At 46.0% G+C, this 21,480-nt stretch overlaps 1 protein-coding gene across 7 annotated transcripts in view; it reads left to right on the forward strand.

Annotated features, from left to right (window-relative positions):
- The window catches only part of TUT4 (terminal uridylyl transferase 4), a 157,250-nt gene that overhangs the window by 81,388 nt on the left and 54,382 nt on the right, over positions 1 to 21,480 (forward strand). For 6 of the 7 annotated variants that reach the window (XM_033916106.1, XM_033916103.1, XM_033916104.1 and 3 more), the window contains exons 17-18: positions 979 to 1,036; positions 7,208 to 7,311. In XM_033916106.1, the coding sequence (XP_033771997.1) occupies positions 979 to 1,036; positions 7,208 to 7,311 (162 nt within the window). The remainder of the gene's footprint in view (positions 1 to 978; positions 1,037 to 7,207; positions 7,312 to 21,480) is intronic. The other variant, XM_033916102.1, reaches the window with a different exon arrangement.

Genomic DNA, 21,480 nt, shown 5'->3' on the forward strand with positions numbered 1-21,480 from the left:
TTAGCATATAACCCACGTTTATAAGCTTTCTTAAGCACAGATGAAGGATAGCCTTTTACTAAAAATCTGTATTTCAGTTCATCCGCCTTAACCACATATTCCTCCACCGTAGAACACAGTCTGCGGAGACGTAAAAATTGTCCCGTGGGTATGTTGTTTCTCAAGTGTTTGGGATGAAAGCTATCGTATTGCAACAAATTGTTTCTGTCTGTGGGTTTGTCTGTGGTCTTAGTTTGGCATCTTTTACGTTCTTATTAAATGTCTCTTAAGTGGAAGGAGTGTGACATTTAAAGAATATCTCTGCATCTGACTGTTCTCTTAGGCTTCCATAGCTGGTATCATGATTGTTATAGTTGTCCAGGTCTTGCCACATCTGACTAAGTGAAACCGACATTTCAGCCATCATGCTGTGGCTTTCTTTGTGGTTCCACTTAGTCAGACATGGCAAGACCTGACAAAGGCAACAATCTGCATCTATTTGTTATTGATCTACTTGTTTCCAGCGAAGCTTTATTGAGACATTTCCCTGGTAGGTTGTGTGCATGAGGTTAGGGACTTGTTGCTTTCTGCTTTGTGAGAAGCGGCTACAGAATAAAACTGGCCTAGATTATTTACATAAAGTCGAGCAGTTGCAGTGCTAGTCCACCTGAGTACACGGAAATAAAGGGTAACAAAACCAAATATGATACCTGTTCTTTTTACTTACATGAAATGGATCTTTGAAAACTGACAAATTACAAAGTTAGTAGATTTACTGAAATATCAGTTGCACTGTTTTCCAAGTACAAGTTAATCTGTGGAGTAGCCAGTTTTGTCATGAATGGAATTGTATCTGAGCTATCAATTTGAAAAATGCTTGTAGCTAATTATGTTGCTTGGTTCTAGTAAGATAAAATGCAATGCTTTTGTTTGGAAAATAATGGGGGACTGCTGTGACGCACCTTTTCATACCCGTTTTCTTTTCCTTTTTTATCTTAGAAATTAAATTGTAAGGAAATAATTGAAGGTTTGGCAAAAGTTCTTAAGAAGCATCCAGGTATGTTTTCTGGTTGTGTCGATGACATGACATTTGCTTGTACTGTATTTGTTTTTTTTCTCCTGAGGGAATTCTGTGCATAATATTTTACAATCTTGCATGCACTATTTGCCAAAATAACACATTGTCAAGCAGAACGGACTCAGACTCACGAGAGAGTGACATCATCTGATGGCATCAGCTTTCCCAGAGCTCAGAGCTAGTGCAAAGTTTGGAGTTTGCACAGTCCTTCTCATGCATAGTAGAGCCCTTGGTCTCCTTAGTTTTGTGGCCCCACTTTTGAACAGATGCTGAATCAAAACTCTGCTACTTTTTCTTTAGTCTTCTGTTTCTGACATTGTTTTTTATCAGGTTTGTCTTTTAATTTATAGACATTTCTCTGAAAAAATAAATTCTCTATTTGAAACGAGGGGACAAAGGCTCAGGGAAAACTGGACTTCCCCGTCCAGTGCTTCAGGAGAAAGATAGCCTACTATTTATTTGGGTTCAGAATCACTTCAACCTGCTTCATGTCCTCCATGAGCTAGAGGAGATAACTCTTAAAAAGGAAGGAAAATAGTGTAGTTAAGCAACTCCTTTTCTCTGTGTTACATCCTTCCTCTCTCATATGAGGAAAGACTAAAAAGGTTCGGGCTCTTCAGCTTGGAAAAGAGACGGCTGAGGGGAGACATGATTGAAGTCTACAAAATCCTGAGTGGAGTAGAACGGGTACAAGTGGATCGATTTTTCACTCCGTCAAAAATTACAAAGACTAGAGGGACACTCCATGAAGTTACAGGGAAATACTTTTAAAACCAATAGGAGGAAATTTTTTTTCACTCAGAGGATAGTTAAGCTCTGGAACGCATTGCCAGAGGTTGTGGTAAGAGCGGATAGCGTAGCTGGTTTTAAGATAGATTTTGGACAAGTTCCTGGAGGAAAAGTCCATAGTATGTTATTGAGAAAGACACGGGGGGAAGCCATTGCTTGCCCTGTATTGGTAGCATGGAATATTGCTACACCTTGGGTTTTGGCTAGGTACTAGGAACATGAATTGGCCACCATAAGAACAAGCTACTTGGCTTGATGGACCATTGGCCTGACCCAGTAAGGCTATTCTTATGTTCTCACACAGTGGTTTCAAAAGTCTCACTGAGACACAGCAGCACTAATAATAATAATAATTTATTTTCTTGTATACCGCCCCACCAGTAGTTCTAGGCGGTTCACAACAAGGAAAACAGACATTTCAGTGAAAAAATACAGTTTCAAAAAACATTGCTACTTTTAAATACAATATCAGTTAAAAAAGTACAATTAAAATGCATATTCCTAAATAAAATACACCATTGTAAATATGCTGTTAAAAAAAATTAACATTCTTGCTTATCATATAGGTACGTTTTCAGTAATTTCCTAAATGTAAGATAAGAATAAGCTTGGGCAATCAAAGGGCACATCCAGGAATTCATCTTCCCTGCTTGATATTCTAGTGGTCTCCATAATTGCACACAATATTCCAAATGGGACCTCACTAGAGACTTATATAACGGCATTATCACCTCCCTTTTCCTACTGATCATTCCAAGCATCCTACTGGCTTTAAACATCGACTATTCTACCTGTTTTTCCACCCTGAGATCATCAGACACAATCACCCCCAAGTCCCACTCTTCTTCCGCACACAGAAGTACTTTGCCTCCTATACTTTACTGTTCTCCTGGATTTTTGCAGCCCAAGTGCATGAACCTGCATTTTTTAGCATTAAATCTTAGTTACCAATTACCAGACCATTCTTCAAGCTTCCCCAGATCCTGCCTCATTATATCCACACCCTCCAAAGTGTCTACCCTATTACAGAGCTCAGTATCATATGCAAAAAGATAAACTTTGCCAAACAGTCCTTTCGCAATATCACTGACAAAGATGTTAAATAGTGGGTTGGGCACAGTTTTTTCCCCACACAGTTGAGAGAAGATATCAGTCTGCTTCCTACACATTTCTCCCCAAAGACCTCTCATTTTGTCTTGCTTATTACAGTTCTGTTCCCAGCTTCTTCAGGACAAGTTTTGTCTATTGCTACAAGCCAATGTCATCCTGTGTCATTGTCAGAGATTTCTTTAGAGACATTCACACTGTTAGGAAAGAGGATATGCTATTTGATAGGTAATTTCAATTTGCCAGTGTCATCTAGAAGTAGGGCGACCCTAGATTCTCTACAGGGAGAACTATTCCAACGATATAAAACGGAATCTCGGTCTGGTGCTTATGAATGGGGAAAGTATTTTTGATGTCAGATTGCTTCCAGAAATTGCTGGATGGACTGGCTGAATATTAGCCCACAGGTGGAAATGGTTCATTTTGTTCTAGACTTCAAGAAGATTAACTCTGCCAAGATGAAGGAAAGAGCTGTTAGCAGGGTGGGGGCATCTGGAGGAAGTAGAAAAAGCAGTGGACAAAATTGAAAGGAGATACTTAAGGGCTAAGAATCTTTTCATTAGAGTAAATAAAAGTAAGAGGAAAAGGAGGCAATTGTGTTCATAAGAAGTAGCTGAATAGATAAGGAAAAATAAATTAACTTCTCATACAAAGAGGAAGACTTAACAATATCCAGATAACCTAAGAGAAACTGATAAAAGTAATCAGGAAACAAATATGCAAATGGGGTGGGGGACCCTCAAACAAGATTTTTTTTTTTTTTTAAGATATGTACTGACAAGAGGAAATGCAAAAGTGGCAGCGCTGCTCCGGGAACCTTCTTGCCGCCGAGTCCCTCCTTCCGATGTAACTTCCAGCCGCCCTGGGAAGTGTGAAGGGGCTGTCCCAGGAGAGTTGAGGGTTTGTTGTGTTTGGGGTTTTTGTTTTGTTTTTTGCCACCAACGTTCAGGGAGGGAGGGTGTGAGGGCTGTTGGATCCGCGAGAAGGAGGGAGGGGGGCTGCTGGACTTGTGAATAGGGCTGGTGCTGCACCCACTATCGCGAGGGGGTCTGGTGACCAGGAGGAGTGGGAAGGGAGGCAACTCATGGCAGATCCTTTACCGTGGGAACAAGGCCATTCACCGCTATACAGGGCTAGCCGCGGGAAACAGTCACCATGTCATTCTCTAGTCTGTCCCCCTCTTTCTCCACACAATAAATCTAAAGCGCCATTCAACCTTTTCCCCTTATCGGGCCATCTCCCTCCCCCTCACCTTTGCAGACGCTTTCCAAAACCAAAGTTCTCTCAGACGGGCCTTGACGTGGAAGCCGTTCTCACTAGTTGCACGCGGCTGCCTCAAAGCTTCTCCTTTGATGCAACTTCTGGTTTCTGCCGAATCGCATCAGAGGACAAGCTTCGGTGCAGCTGCAAGCATGCAACTAGTAAGAATGGCTGCCGTATCAGGGCCCCTCTGAGAGAGAAAACTGGTTTGGAAAAGCGCCGTGAAGGCGTGAGGGGAAGGGAGGGAGATGGCCCAAGGGGAAGAGATGCCCAGACATCAGGGAACAGGGCAGGTGCCCTGTTTGCCCTCACCTAACGTCAGCCCTAGTCATAGCATTGCATCAGCCGGGCCCCCTGATGTTTTTGGGCCCGAGGCACGTACCTACTGAGTCTACCCTTTAATCTGGTCCTGTCTATGCTCAAAATTTTAAACTGGTTTTGAGTTCTCAAAGCTGTTCTGACTTTGGCATTGTCTGATGATGTCATTTACTTGTGTGATTGATCCTGCTGTCTACAGAGAACATCCGTTACAGGTAAGCAACTTTTCTGTCTCTTCATTGTCTTTGAGTAGAAATTAATTAAAAATATAAGTTGGAAGTGCACACATAGGGTGTCATAATAGCATGCTTCCCCTTCCACTATTGGTAGATGTAGGCTTGTCTGTGTGAGCAACTTGATAAGGTGTGGTATGATAAAGTGTTTCTGCAGGGTGACAGGAGGGTTTAAGTGGCAGCATGTATGTTTGTGTCTTTGAGGAGTGTGTCACTAACTGTGTATTAGGTAAGAGGGGGTGGATATGTGGAAGAAGAGATGGGACCCAGTATTTATGAAGTAAAGTGGCGTGGGAAGCTGAGTGAGAAGGTTATGTCTGACTCTCGGTGTGCAGGGTGGGGTAATGTGATATTGGGGAGAGGAGAGAGTAGAGAGTTGCACGGGGACAGAAATCCCACCCATCCCCGCCCTCCCCACCAGGATCTTCTCCGTCCCCACCCGATCCTGCCAGGATCCTCTCCGTCCCCGTCAGGATCCTCTCTGTCCCCACCTGTCCCCGTCAGGATCCTCTCTGTCCCCACCCGTCCCCGTCAGGATCCTCTCCGTCCCCACCCATCCCTGCAAGGAATTACCTCCATCCCTGCCCGTCCCCATAAAAAGCAGCAATTACTTCTGACAGGATCATCAATTCCACAGTTTCTTTTGCTGTTTTCCTTGTGGAATCTCTTTGGCGGAACCCTTTTTTTGTTTTCTGTTCAGGTAATTAACTTATAAACCCCCTCTTTTACTAAGGCTGATGTGTCCATTATATTATATGGATGAACCCTGCTTCCAAAGCCTTCCATCCCCATGGGAGTCCCGTTGGCTAGAGGGGGGTCCCCGTGGGAGTCCCGTGGGTTAGGGGGGGATCCCTGCGGGACCCCCGCGATCCCTGTTCCCTTGCAGACCTCTAGGAGAGAGGTAGGATGTGAGGAACATGAGCCCCAGGCAGGTGGGATCTGAGGGATATACTTATCCTTAGGTCTGTACTGGCTGTAGGAGGAGGAAGTATGCCAGCAAGTTAATTGCTGCTCTGCCAAGCCAGGCCTCCCTATCAGAGTGCTTATACCTATGTTTAGGTTCTGTTGTGAAACACACCTAAAATAGTTTCCCTAAGAGTGCATCATTTGGCTTGGTATTCCCCCAACTTTAGGTTTGAACCCTCAGCTAGATCTCTTGTTGTCTTTTCCTACAACCCACGATTTAAAATTAATCCCACAAGCTTGTACTCTTCCTCCTCTGACTCAAATCCGGCTCACTCTCTTTTTCATTTGCTTCCCCATCAAGTTTCTCCCTAACCCATCTCTTTCACCTACTCCAGATTGAAAAATCTCTGCTCTGACTTTGTTCCTCACTACCCCTATTTCATGCTCAATCCTTCTGTCCCTCTCTTTTTTTAATTCTCTTCCACAACCTAACCTTGTGCATAACAGCGTATCATCACCCTTCCTCCAACTCTGTCTTCTTCCCTACCTCCCATTGCCCCCTTCTGACTAAAATGTCCCCCAGCCACCCCAGCATCCTCTTCTTGCTTCCTAATCTTCTTCCCCAGGCTCACACTTCCACCAAGTTCAGCTCCCATACAACAAGAAGATTTAACCCCCACCCCCCTCCCAAATTCATATACAACTAAAATATACCACATGAAAATAATATTTTATGTCATTCATAAATTCATATTATGTTGGGGGTTTTTTTTTTCTTTCCCTCCTTCCCTCCCTTTAGCACTCCTCTCTCTGCTTCCTCCTCTATTCCAGCAATATGGAGCAATGCAGAAGCTGAGGCTGCAGCTGGGTTCATAGACAACCCCGCGAAAGACAAAGGTGCGCGCCGACAACTGAGCGCAAGACGGAGGCGCGCACCGAAGAAAATTACAGTTTTTAGGGGATCTGACGGGGGTTTTTGTTGGGGAGCCCCCCAGTTTACTTAATAGAGATCGCGCCGGCGTTATGGGGGGGTTTGGGGGTTGTAACCCTCCACATTTTACTGTAAACATAACTTTTTCCCTAAAAACAGGGAAAAAATGAAGTTTTCAGTAAAATGTGGGGGGTTACAACCCCCCAAACCCCCCACAACGTGGCGCGATCTCTATTAAGTAAAGTGGGGGGATTCCCCCCCACGCCCCCCCGTCGGAGCCCTAAAAACAGTAATTTTCTGCGGCGCACACCCCCGCGCTGCGCTCAATTGTCTGGGCGCGCCTTTGTCCTGGCATGCTTTTGACCTGACACCCTGCAGCTGCCTTCATCTAACTTTCTCGAGGCCAGTATGCACCAGTGCTGTTACCTTTCTTCTCATGCAGTTGAGGCAGGCAGTTAATCCTGTTACTGCTTCCTGACCTCCCACCAAATTTCTGCACACAAAATATTAAATTCTGTGCACATTTGCACAGAATTCCCTCAGGATTTAGTATTTATATATGTAGCACTGTGGTAAGCTATTTTGCATATGCATATTTTATGTTAGGTTTAAGAAATATTCTGCCTATAACAACTGCCAAAGTGCCTATAGTAAAGTTTGAACATCGAGAAAGCGGTTTGGAAGGAGATATCAGCTTGTACAATACATTGGTAAGTACTTTCAATTGTAGAAACTAAACTGACTTTCCATTAACATGTTTGTCTGTGAATTGAAAGCAGAAAATCACTTGAGCACATGGTTTGGATCTAGATATGTACAAAAGATATCTGAATAAATAGGAAATAGGAAAAAATATAGAAAAAGTTGATTTTAAATTATTTATTGTATTTAATTCATTTCTCTCTTGCTCATTGCACACTTTTGAGAGGGCTACAGTGAGACGTTTGAAATAAAATGTGTGAATATACTGGGTTGTGGAAATAAAAGTGCATTTTGGTGTCTGTATGTAAATGTCAGAAATCTAAAAAGTAAGTTTTCGAAAAGATGAAGTTCATAACACTAGAGAAAATATTGATAAATGTGGAATCTCTAAAACCAGATATTCTTGGTAAACCAAAATATTTGCTACCGTGGAACTAAATATCAATTAATAATAGCTCCAGTGTTTATAAACTACTGCCCTAAAAGAAGCTATTAAATGTTACAATGACACTTATCATTTATTGTTAATATTATTAATAAATTATATTCACATCAAATATATTTTATAGAATCATGTCAATTCATGGTAATACAATAACATTGCACAAACCCTACATCAGAAACCTTCTTCCCTTAAGTGTTCCCCTCTCTCTCCTTCTTACTGTAATATCCCTTCCCACCACCCTCAACCTTTTACTTCCCTTCTCCAGCTAACCTCAACGACATCATTCTATGTCAATTGTTCATTATTGTTCGTGCACTATTTGTAATCTCTAATATGTTTATAACTTTGATAAATTGCTGTGAACCGCCTAGAACTCCTGGGTATGGCGGTAAACAAGAATAAAGTTATTATTATTATTCACATAAAACCCAACTTTAAAAAAAAAATTCTTTTTTTTTTTTAATTTCTTTATTCATTTATAACTTACATCAAGTGTACAGTAAATATCAAACAATTATAATACAACATCACTTGAAAATCTATAATATCATACAACAAGAAGATTTAACCCCCACTCCCCTCCCAAATTCATATACAATTAAAATATACCACATGAAAATAATATCTTATGTCATTCATAAATATATTATTAGTGGAAAACCAAGAATCCCCCTCCCCACCCCAAATCCACATGAGTATTAAAATTGGGAAAAGTGTAAATTATTCATTATAATACTTTAATAATGGTCTCCACACATCCTTAAATTTATTATAGTAACCTTTTTGAACTGCCAACGCTTTTTCCATTTTATACACATGACAAACTGAATTCCACCAGAAACAATAATTCAGTCTTTTACAATCCTTCCAATTATATGTTATTTGTTGGATGGCAACTTCTGTCAATATCATCAAAAGCTTGTTATTATTAGCAGATATTTGACATTTAGTTCTCATAGACATGTCAAATAAAATTGTGTCATATGACAATGCTACATGATTTTCTAACAAGCAATTTATTTGATCCTAAATAAACTGCCAAAAAGCCTTAATGAATGGACAATAAAACAATAAAAGATCAAATCATACAGTTCATAAATTCTTCAATTGTGTTCATCCACTGTAGAACATATAGTCTGTATTCAATGTTTTTATCCACTCATTGTGATTGGCCCAATCCTGAAATTCACTCTCTTGTACGCTATTTTATTATCGACAGCTTTTCAGCTCAACACAAGCTGTGTTTCGCCCGGAGGCGTCTTCAGGAGCTGTAAGGGAACAAGGTTCCCAATGGATTCTAAGCATACATAAATACAAATTGCTACCATATAAATTTGTATCATAATACATTTGTAATAATGTTGTGAGCCCGTGACACTGAGAGAGAGACCCCCCTTTTCAAAACCCAGCATGCATCCAAAATAAGAGGGAGAAAAAGCCTCAGATTAACGTATCAGTGTGAAACCAAAAGGTACAAAATAAACTGCCTTCAATACTTTCACTGGGGAAAAAAACTCCCTCACGTAACAGCACAGGTTTAAGAAAAAGGTCAAAGTCAAACAGAAGCACGTTCAAGGACTTAGCTGAAAAAGACGACTCTGAGCTCCGCTGTCATGTCTTTCAAAACTTCCCAACAAGCGACCTTGTTTCACCAAAAAACTTGGCTCATCAGGGGAACAATCCAGCCTTGAAAAGTGCAGCCACACCGTAACCAGCCCCGAAGCAACTGAATACAGACAAACGTGATCAGCACAAGATGAACGTCATTTCCGGTTTGTATTGACCAATCAATAGTCACGCTGACTCGCTTCGAAAAACAGCTGATCCATTCACAAAAAAAAATGCTAAAAACCTACTAACCATCAAAAAAATGCTTGCCACTCTACTCTTTGATTTAACCCCGATGGCCATACCATTTTCAATGAGAAAATCCAGCGTTGTTCACTCTGATAAAGCTTCTTCTTAATATCTCCTCTGCACAACGGCACAGTCACTGAATCAGTGACCGCACATCGAAGATCTTCAAAGTTGTGCTTAACTTGCTTACAAAGCCAGATCAATGCATCGACAACCAATATGATGAGATATGTTGTGCTTATGTTCAGAGAGACGGACTTTAATTGCTGTCGAAGTATGGCCAATATAACATAGCTGACATTGGCAAATCAGCACATACACCACACATGACTAGAAATGCAAGCTGTTAGTCTCTTCAGAGTAATGAATATTCCTTCGTTGTGGGATATCAAAGACAATTCCCTCAATCATAACATCACACAATGGTTGCATTTAAAATGCAATGTTATTGTATTACCAAGAACTGACATGATTCTATAAGAGCTATTTCATGTGAATATAATTTATTAATAATATTAACAATAAATAAGTGTCATTGTAACATTTAATAGCTTCTTTTTGGGCTTAGGTGGCCTACAAACTCTGAGATTGTGATTAAATTTCAAGCTCAGACACATTGCCCATAAGTCTACCTTTGGCATCCCTGGTTTTTACCAGAGCCAATGAAAGGTAAATAGACTGGGTCTAATTTTCAGACCTTTGCTGAAATTACTAAGCCGTCCACTCAAAGAAATTGATAATACAGTGTCCATGCTCAATCACAACATATTCTTGTACAATCCCACTTTATTCCAGGAACAGTGAGTTATTTCCATCTATCCGTCAGGACTTTGTAGGAAGCCTCAAACTTCAGAGACTTAAACCCTCCCCATCTTACCTCATCACTGTCCCTGTAACCTCAGTTTTTCTTCCTAATAGCCAGGCTATAGGAGCTTGTTTTTTTCTGCCTGTGTTTTATTTTGTGTAATTTCAGCCTTTGCGTTCGCAATTTTCGTCCTCGTGCTGCGGAGGTCCCTGCAGCTCCAACTGCAGGAGATCGCAGATCTTTGGGAAAAGTCTGCTTCTGGAGGGTTCCCTGCTTGTCAGTAAGCCCTCTGGACAGCTTGCACATCAGATCAGAGTTCAGGGACCTTTCCCTTGGGAGCTAGCTCACCCCAGGTTCGTCCACTAGTGGGTCGAGTGCAGGCTGCATGATTCCATGGAGGCGCACTCGTGATTGAAGCCAGATTTTGGTCCTCCGCCAGGCGTACTGCGTGGCATGTCCTAGGGTGGCGGAGGTTACTGACCATGGACGTCAGGCCGGTGGGGTAGTCAGAAGATTCAAAGGTCAGCTTCCCAGCAAGTCTGAGGCAGAGGATCTTCCTGTGAACTGTTTTAGCTCTATCTGCAGTGTTTTCCTGTCAGCACATGTCTCTGTAAGTACCAGCTGACAGCTTGAATCAGAGATTTGGGGGGGTCTTTAAAAAGGGAGTTTTAGGTGGCTTCCTTGCATGCCATAATCCCCACCCCTAAAATAGCTTTTATTGAGGGTTTTGTGTGGTTTTCCTAGGCTATTTTTAGTCAAAACAGGCCCTCAATAGCCATCTTGGATTTTTCCACATTTGATTTTAAAGTCCTCTTTGCTGCTCCTTGTGACCCTGGGCAAGTCACTCAGTCCTCCATAGCCCAGGTACAGATAGGGAAAATGCTTGAGTACCTGATTGTAAAAACTGCTTAGATAACCTTGATAGGTGGTATATAACTATGTTAACCAAGTTTTACAGGATCGATGTGGTGGTCAAGCAGGATACTGCTTTTGGTGCCTTCGTTTTGGCATTGGGCTTATTAGTCCCACCCTGATTTTTAGATACTGCTCTGTTATATCCCACTGGTCCTGGAATAAAGTGGGATTGTACAAGAACGCAAGATTAGGTTCTTACCTTTGCTAATCTTCTTTCATGTAAATCCACACTTTATTCCGGGAACCCACCCTGTACCTTGTTGATGCACCGATTATCTGCCTTTCCAAGTACTGGTAACTGGATTTATCCCAGGACAAGCAGGCAGCTATTCTTGACTGATGGGTGACGGCACCGACGGAGCCCCGGTACGGACAATTTTAGAGTGATCTCACTCTAAGAACTTTTAGAAAGTTCTAGCTCGGCCGCACCGCGCACGCGCGAGTGCCTTCCCGCCCGACAGAGGCGCGCGGTCCCTCAGTTTCTTAGTTTCCGCGGAGCTAAGAAGACGCGTTTTCAACGGCTGTTGAAATTTTTTCCTTAACTTGCCTTCCCGCTCGCGTAAACGTTTGATTTCTTTCACCTTTCTTTTATTTTGAAAAAAAAAAAAAAAAAAAAACAATCTTACATTTTTTTCTTCAATTTCGGTTTTTCCCCGGCGGGGCCTTCTGCCACCATCGAAGCCTCGGCCTTCGATTTGGCGGAAGCCGTTTTCCCTTTCATGCCCCCTCAACCGGGTTTTAAAAAGTGCCAGCGGTGTGCTAGGCCTATATCTCTCACGGACCCACACAACTGGTGCTTGCAGTGTTTGGGTCCTGAGCATCAGGCCTCTTCTTGCACCCGCTGTGCTACTTTAAAGAAAAGAACTTTAAAAAATCGCTTAATTCAACAGCGTTTGTTATTCGGTGCCGAGATGTCCGACCCCGTTCCTTCGACTCCGGCTTCGGCACCGCTTCAGTCGGCACCCTCGTCTTCGACGCCGCGTGATTCCACACCGGCATCCCAACAGTCAGGTAAGCCGGCTAAGAAGCCTTCCCCGCTGGAACGTCTTCCGGCCTCGAGTGCAGTGAGCCCAGTCCTGCCGCCGGTTAGACGCCAGCGGAAGCGCTCCGCCCCTATTGAGGTGAGTCCCTCGACATCGGGCTCCTCATCTCCGGGGCGTAGAGCGGCACCGCAGGTACCGCAGAAGAAAAAAGCGGTACCGGTGCCATCCCTCGATGACCGCATTACGGCCATCCTTCATGTGCAGCTTAAGGAGCAATTAGAACGACTCCTTCCTGCTATAATGACACCGAACCTTCCGGTGCCAGTCCGCACCGAACCATCGGTACCGGTTGTACATCAACCCGTGTCGGTACCGGTTGTCGAACCTGTCTTACCTGCTTCTACTGTCTCGGTACCGCTTCACCTAACTTCATCGGTATCGATGCCAGTCCTTGCACCGGAGCCGACAGCTCACCATCAATCGGTACAGACTTCGGCACCGGTGCGACCGATAACATCGCCTGACTCGGTATCGATGAGGTCGGGTAAGTCGGTACGCAAAACCCGACACATGCAAACATCGACACCTGAGTCTCGGGACCATTCTTCCCATGTCAGAGACCCTGATCTGTGGGGGGACTCAGAGGAACCCTTTCTTTCTGAAGGAGAATGTTCCTCAGAGGAGGAGGATTCGGCTCTCCCTGACCCATCCTCCAAACAGACCACTTCCTCTTTCTCCAATTTCTTGAAAGAGATGTGTGAGTCTTTGTCCATTCCTTTGGAGGCTGAATCCAAAAAGTCTAAAGCTTTTTTGGATGCCCTTGATTTTGATCAGCCTCCAAAGGAATTTTTGAAGCTTCCCCTTCATGACATCTTGAGGGAAACTTTCTATAAAAATTTAGAGACTCCTTTAACTGTTCCAGGGGCCCCACGTAAACTGGATTCTCTATACAAGGTAATTCCCATTCCTGGGTTCGACAAGCCTCAACTTCCACACGAATCCTTATTTGTCGAATCCACCCTTAAAAAGACTTCAGGAGCCAGTGTATATGCATCTGTCCCTCCTGGCAGAGAAGGAAGGGCCATGGATAAATTCGGTAAGAGGCTCTACCAAAACGCTATGTTAGCAAATAGAGCTAGTAATTATGCTTTTCATTTTTCTTTTTATTTAAAGCATCTCCTTACCACCATGGCTTCCTTCGAGAAGTATCTTCCTTCAAGAAAACATCCATCTTTTCACTCCTGCTTGTCGTCTCTATTCCAACTTCGTAAGTTTATGGTTAGGTCCATATATGACACCTTTGAACTTACATCCAGAGCGACAGCTATGTCGGTGGCTATGCGCCGTTTGGCCTGGCTTCGGGTATCCGAGCTTGATGTTAACCATCAAGATCGGTTAGCCAACGCCCCATGCCTAGGGGATGAGCTCTTTGGGGATTCCATGGACTCTACCACCCAAAAGCTCTCGGCTCATGAGACGCGCTGGGATACCCTGCTCAAGAATAAAAAGAAGCCTCCTCCACCAAGACCATACAGGCAGCAATCGGCTTATCAACGCCGTTTCACAGCCCGTCCATTGCCTACCACTGCTCAACAACCTCGACGTCAGAGGCAACAGCAACGTCAGCCTCCCCGACAGCAGCAACAGCAGCAACCTGCGAAACAACCTCCTCAGCAGAAGTCACAGCCCTTTTGACTTCATTCTCCGCAGTATAGCCAGTATCCCTGTTCCTGTTCTCCTGCCTCAACCAATAGGAGGTCGACTTTCTCTGTTCTTCAGCCGGTGGGAAGTAATCACTTCGGACCAATGGGTCCTCAACATCATCCGCCACGGCTACTCTCTCAACTTTCAGACTCTCCCACCTCAAAGCCTGCCAAAAGAGTCTGCTTTGAACAGTCCTCAATCAGCCCTCCTTATTCAGGAGGTCCAATCCCTCCTCCTTCTGAACGCTATAGAGGAAGTTCCTCTAGATCAAAAGGGGCAGGGATTCTACTCCCGTTACTTTCTAGTTCCCAAAAAGACAGGAGATCTCAGACCCATCCTGGACCTTCGCGATCTCAACATTCATCTAGTAAAAGAAAAATTCAAGATGCTTTCTTTAGCCATACTTTATCCCCTTCTAAATCAAAACGACTGGCTATGCTCCCTCGATCTCAAAGAGGCTTACACTCACATACCGATCAATGTAACCTCAAGACCATATCTCCGATTCATGATCAATCATTGTCATTACCAGTACAAGGTGCTGCCCTTCGGTCTCGCCTCATCTCCAAGGGTATTCACCAAATGTCTCATTGTGGTGGCGGCTTTTCTGCGCTCTCACCACCTGCAGGTATTTCCTTACCTGGACGATTGGTTGATCAAAGACACTTCTGCCCAAGCGGTCCTTCTGGCCACCAACCAAACCATCCAGTTTCTGCAACTTCTGGGATTCGAGATCAATCTACCCAAATCTCATATCATTCCCACTCAGAGACTTCAATTCATTGGAGCGATCCTAGACACACTCCTCATGAGAGCTTTCCTGCCATCCAATCGGCTTCAGACCCTTCAGTCTCTATGTCACCAGGTACTTCCTCTGCCGTCCATCTCAGCAAGACAAATGATGGTGCTCTTGGGACACATGGCATCCACAGTTCATGTCACACCTCATGCCCGTCTTCACCTGCGCACTCCTCAATGGACCCTTGCGACCCAGTGGTCCCAAGCGTCGGACTCTTGCTCACGACACATATCTGTGACATCATCTCTTCGTCAGTCTCTGCAATGGTGGTTGGTATCCTCAAATCTATCCAGAGGTCTTCTGTTCCATCAGCCTCCTCATCAACTAGTCATCACCACCGACGCCTCTCTGTACGCATGGGGAGCTCACTTGAACGAGTTCCAGACTCAGGGTCTTTGGTCAGCCCAGGAAAAGAAGCATCAAATCAATTTCCTGGAACTCAGAGCGATGTTTTACGCCCTCAAGGCCTTTCAACACCTTCTCTTTCCTCAGGTCCTTCTGTTGTGCACAGACAATCAGGTTGCGATGTACTACATCAACAAACAGGGTGGGACAGGCTCTCGCCTTTTATGCCAGGAAGCCCAAAAGATCTGGAATTGGGCCATAGACCATCATCTCTTCCTGAAAGCTATTTACATTCAGGGGAAACAGAATTCATTAGCGGACAAACTCAGCAGAATTCTCCAGCCTCACGAGTGGACACTCGACCCTGTAACTCTACAGTCTATCTTCACTCAATGGGGCACTCCTCAGATAGACCTCTTTGCAGCTCCTCACAATCACCAGCTGCCCCGTTTCTGCTCAAGACTTTACTCTCCACACCGTCTCACAGCAGATGCTTTTCTCCTCGACTGGTCGAATCTGTTCCTGTACGCCTTCCCTCCTCTACCTCTCATGTTGAGAACCTTGTTCAAGCTCAAGAGGGAACGAGCCACCATGATTCTGATTGCTCCGAGGTGGCCCAGGCAACATTGGTTCTCCCTTCTACTTCAACTCAGTTCCAGGGAACCTTTTCTTCTTCCTCTGTTTCCTTCTCTGCTTACGCAACAGCAGGGAACCCTTCTGCATCCCAACCTCCAGTCTCTACACCTGATGGCTTGGTATCTCTCGGGCTGAACTCGACTGATACTCTTTTGTCTCAGCCCGTTCGTTCCATTCTGGATGCCTCCAGGAAACCAGCCACTCTACAATGTTACCATCAAAAGTGGACGAGGTTTTCTTCCTGGTGTCTTCTTCATCACCTTGATCCCACTTCCCTAGCGGTGGAGACGTTGTTGGATTATCTTCTTTCTTTGTCTGATTCTGGCCTGAAGTCCTCTTCCATCAGGGTCCACCTCAGTGCCATTGCAGCTTTTCATGAGCCAGTCCATGGAAAACTTCTTTCAGCTCATCCCCTGGTATCCAGGTTCATGCGTGGGCTTTTCAATGTGAAACCACCTCTTAAAGCCCCTCCGGTTATCTGGGATCTCAATGTGGTTCTTTCCGCTTTAATGAAACCTCCATTTGAACCTTTAGCTACCTCTCCTTTCAAATTTCTCACTTGGAAGGTACTTTTTCTTATTGCCATTACCTCTGCCAGGAGGGTCAGTGAGCTTCATGCACTGGTTGCAGATCCACCTTTTACGGTTTTTCACCATGACAAGGTGGTTCTGCGTACACATCCAAAGTTTCTCCCCAAGGTTGTTTCTGAATTTCATCTCAACCAATCTATTGTTTTACCTGTTTTCTTTCCAAAACCTCATTCTCATTCTGGGGAACAAGCTCTGCATACTTTGGATTGTAAAAGGGCTCTTGCTTACTATCTGGAGCGTACGAAACCCCACAGATCAGTTCCCCAACTCTTTCTGTCCTTTGATCCGAATAAATTGGGACGTCCTGTTTCTAAACGTACGTTGTCTAATTGGCTTGCAGCGTGCATTTCATTCTGTTATGCTCAGACCGGACTGACACTGGAAGGTTCTGTCACAGCCCATAAAGTCAGAGCAATGGCAGCATCTGTAGCTTTCCTCCGTTCCACTCCTATTGAGGAAATCTGCAAGGCTGCTACTTGGTCCTCAGTTCACACTTTTACATCTCATTATTGTCTGGATACATTCTCCAGAAGGGATGGTCACTTCGGCCAATCTGTTTTGCAAAATTTGTTTTCCTAATGGCCAACCTTCCCTCCATCCCTCTTTTTGTTAGCTTGGAGGTCACCCATCAGTCAAGAATAGCTGCCTGCTTGTCCTGGGATAAAGCACAGTTACTTACCGTAACAGGTGTTATCCAGGGACAGCAGGCAGATATTCTTGCGTCCCACCCACCTCCCCGGGTTGGCTTCTTAGCTGGCTTATACTAACTGAGGGACCGCGCGCCTCTGTCGGGCGGGAAGGCACTCGCGCGTGCGCGGTGCGGCCGAGCTAGAACTTTCTAAAAGTTCTTAGAGTGAGATCACTCTAAAATTGTCCGTACCGGGGCTCCGTCGGTGCCGTCACCCATCAGTCAAGAATATCTGCCTGCTGTCCCTGGATAACACCTGTTACGGTAAGTAACTGTGCTTTCTGTTTTCTGACCAGCCTTTATAAGAGTGCCATCAGAATGGATTTAGCACTTAGTTTGGGGGAGGGGGGTCCCTGGTTCAGGCGCTCCCTTCTGACAGTGCAGGCTGTCTCCTTATAGCACTGTTTTGTCGTTCAGGTTACTAATGTTACATGACCTGTTTTCTCGTTTTTCATTGTTTGCTATTTTGCATTTGTTGATATGAGCAGAATTGACTTACTTGCTGGGGAGTTTCCCTGTTCCCCTCTCTCCTGTTATTATCCTCTACAGATGTTCCTGGCTGCTTTAAGACTGACTAAAGTTACAGAGACAGTGAGGAGGTAAGAGGAGGAGGGGTTTAAGTCTCTGAAGTTTGAGGCTTCCTACAAAGTCCTGGTGGGTAGATGGAAATAACGATCCCAGAATAAAGTATGGATTTACAAGAAAGAAGATTAGCAAAGGTAAGAACCTAGGGCCAGATGCTCAAAACTTTAACGCGGTCGCTAAACTGGTTTCAGATGGTTTAGCCTGCAGGCATTTTAGCAGTGGATTATCAAAACGGTTTATCTCTGTCTTTAGCGAACTTTCTAGCAGTCTCCGACATTGCCATGCAAATGGGCTCTTCAACATTGAAATGAGCACTCCGGTGCATTCTTTAAAATCGTCAAACCATTCTTCAAGAGCGGCGTCAACTTTTGGCAACAAAAACCAGCGACTGGTCCAGGTTGCCTGTACAGTTATAGCACTGTTTAAAACCCCGGCAGCAGGAGAGATGCCCACTTTTTCCCACTGCCAAGCAAACCCCCCAGCCCCTCCGGCACCCTCTCCCCCTTATCTTTATTTAGATGGCTGACCGAAGGGATACCTATTCTCTCTGGCCAGCTGGCCCACCTCTTCAAAATGAGCCTTCCCCTGAGGCTCTGATTGGCACCGGGGAGGGGAAGGCCCATTTTGAAGAGACGGGCCAGCTGGCCAGAGAGAGTAGGCATCCCTCCGGTCAGCCATCTAAATCAAGGTAAGAGGGAGAGGGTGCCGAGCGTTGGAGGCAGAGGGAGGTGTTGTGTGGCAGTGGGAGAGAGTGGGCATCTCTCCCACTGTGGGGGGGGGGATTCACTTGGCAGTGGGAGAGAGTAGGCATCGCTCCCGCTGCAAGGGGGAGGTTCGCTTGGCAGCGGGAGAGAGTGGGCATCTCTCCTGCTGCTGGGGGGTGTTGGTTGGCAGCGGGAGAGATGCCCAGTCTCTCCCACTGCCAAGCAACCTCCTCCCCCTCCTGCAGCGGGAGAAATGCCCACTCTCTCCCACTAACAAGCGAACTCACTCCCCCTACATTTCTCCCACTATTGTGTTTGTCTTTTTTCGTTTGTTTTTTTCTTTTTGCGTTTATTCTGCGCATGTGTCCATTGGTATCACCAGTGATGGGCACATGCAAATTTAGCGAGTCTTCACTATTCTATGCCAACCTCATTTGCATGAGCATTTTTTGGAGAATGACTTGCGTTTTTTAAATTGCTACCAAAATGGCTGCAATAGCAACCCGTCATTTTTTAACACTTTTTTTGAGAACTGAGGCCCTATTTTTTTTAATTTTTATTTTTTACTACCACTGTGCCTGAAACTAGGCCCTGCCATTTCCCTATACTATACTATTCTGAAAAGAAGTGTGGGAAGGCCATAAACAAAGATTATCCCAGGACAAGCAGGCAGGTATTCTCACTAGTGGGTGATGTCATCAGACAGAGCCCCGGTACGGACGTCTCACAAGCACGTGTTGCTTGTAGAAACTTAAAGTTTCTAGATGCCCGCACCGCGCATGCGCCGGTGCCTTCCTACCCGGAGATCCGGGCGTGTCTCCTCAGTTCTTTCTTTTCCGCGGAGCTGAGAAGTTCAACTTCATCATGCGCTAGCTGAATTCAGTTAAATTTGCCTTCCTTGTCCGCGTTTTCGCCTTTCTTTTAATTACAGTTAACAGTTCTTTTATTTTCGTAAAAAAAAAAAAAAAAAAAAGAAGATTATTTCCTCCGGCGGGTCGAACGGGCCGGCCACGTGGCTCAGGCCCACTGGCTTCGACCTCGCGGCGGAGATTTTCCGGCCTATGTCCCGGCCAACCACCGGGTTTAAAAAGTGCAGCAAGTGCCAACGCGCGATTTCACTCACGGACCCTCACTGGCGCTGTTTGCAGTGTTTGGGCCCTGACCACATCCCGAAATCGTGCGGGCCTTGCTCTACCCTTACGGCACGCTCTTTCAAGCGGCGTTGCCTATTGTGGGAATCGATGTTCAAGATGGACGCAGCTAAGGATCCCACAGCCTCCACTTCATCTGATACCTCCCCGGTTCGGGCGAAACCGGCATCGACCACCCCTGCATCGAGTGTGGTGAAACCGGCATCGCTCGCCCCGACACCATCCACGAGCTCGACGTCGGTGCCTGCCCCGGTCTCCTCGGTTCAGGTACCTCTTCCTTCCACAGTGCCACCAATGGTCATCAAAGTGCCGAAAGCTGCTAAGCAGAAGCACTCGACCTCGAAGGAGCGCGATGTCCGTGCAGGAGGACCCCCTTTCGGTGCGGATCCCTCCCTATCGGCTTCGCTACGGTCCGTGCTAGAAGCTCAATTCGTTGAGCTCATGCAGACCATCGGACCCGGGCTCATCGCTGCCATACAGGGTGACCTCCCGGTACCGACCCAAAGGGGCGGTCCGCCCCCTCCCCCTCCCCCACACCGTTCGACCTCGACAACCGACGAGGACGAACGGGGGAGGGCGGCGATGCCCACGCGGCAAACCTCGCTCACCGATATGCCGCCATTAGAACCCATTACGCCTCCGCGCCAACATGGGACCAGACCCCCGCTCGATACTCGAAGCCCTGGGCATAGTCAGGAAGAGTTCTTCCGCACTCCTTACCAGACTTGGGTAGCATCGCAAGAATCCGCATCGCAAACCCAGTTGCGATCCACCGCTTCCAGCCCTATCCACTTGGGGGCCTCGGGAGACCATGCGATGCACAGACGATCCCGATCCCCGTCCCGCCACCGAGACGGGCACCGATCGAGACACTCATCCTGGCACTCCTCACGCCATTCGGAGGTGTCACCGCAGAAAAAACTGCAACGTAGGGGATACTCCTCAACAGAGGCGTCCCCTCCGAGGGGCCCGGAGTACGAGGAGACACCGGTACCCGATTCTCCTTGTCACTCCCCGATGTCCACAGACCTGGAGGCCTCATCCTCCTCCAGCCCGTCCCACAGACCGACGCTGGCGGAACAATTGTCCTTCTCATCATTCCTCCGACAAATGGCGGATGATCTGGACGTGACCCTTGACACGGGCTCCAGATACTCCAAAGAGTATCTGGACACCATGCACTTACCTAACCCTCCAACGGAGTCGCTCCGGCTCCCCTTGCATAAATTACTGGACCAGACCTTCATGCAGTGCTTCGAAACGCCGTATTCCATACCGGCGATCCCCAGCAAACTCGATGCTCGATACCGCATCGTGCACCATAAAGGGTTCGAGGGCCCCCAACTCTCCCACCAATCCCTATTGGTCGAGTCCTCCCTCAAACGCTCTCATCCCTCCCAGGTCTACGCTTCTGTACCGCCGGGCCGAGAGGGAAGAACGATGGACAAATTTGGTAGAAAATTCTACCAAAACTCCATGATGGCGTCACGGGTGCTAAACTACAACTTCTTTTTCTCTTCCTATCTGGAGTTCTTCTTGCCGGTACTCCGCAAGTTCACTCCGTTCATAGACAACCAAGCTCGATTCGAGTTCGAGGAAGTGGTAGCCTCCCTCTCCCAATTACGCCTCCAGCTGATGCAATCCTCCTTCGATGCATTCGAACTCTCGGCACGCGCCGCCGCAAGCGCGGTAGCTATGCGTCGCCTGGCATGGCTCCGTACTATCGATATGGATCCCAACCTACAGGACAGACTCGCCAACGTACCATGTGCTGGAGCCGACCTGTTCGATGAGTCTATCGAAACTGTTACCAAGAAGCTGTCGGATCATGAAAAATCCTTTCAATCCATCCTACGGCCCAAACCCAAACCTCAACAGTCTCGACCTTCCAGGCCACCCCTGATTTACCAGCGGCGTTACATGCCCAGACAAACGCCCGCGGCGAGACAGCCTGCGAAGAGACAACCCCC

Source organism: Geotrypetes seraphini, chromosome 12 (assembly GCF_902459505.1).
Source record: "Geotrypetes seraphini chromosome 12, aGeoSer1.1, whole genome shotgun sequence".
Lineage (NCBI taxonomy): Eukaryota > Metazoa > Chordata > Amphibia > Gymnophiona > Dermophiidae > Geotrypetes > Geotrypetes seraphini.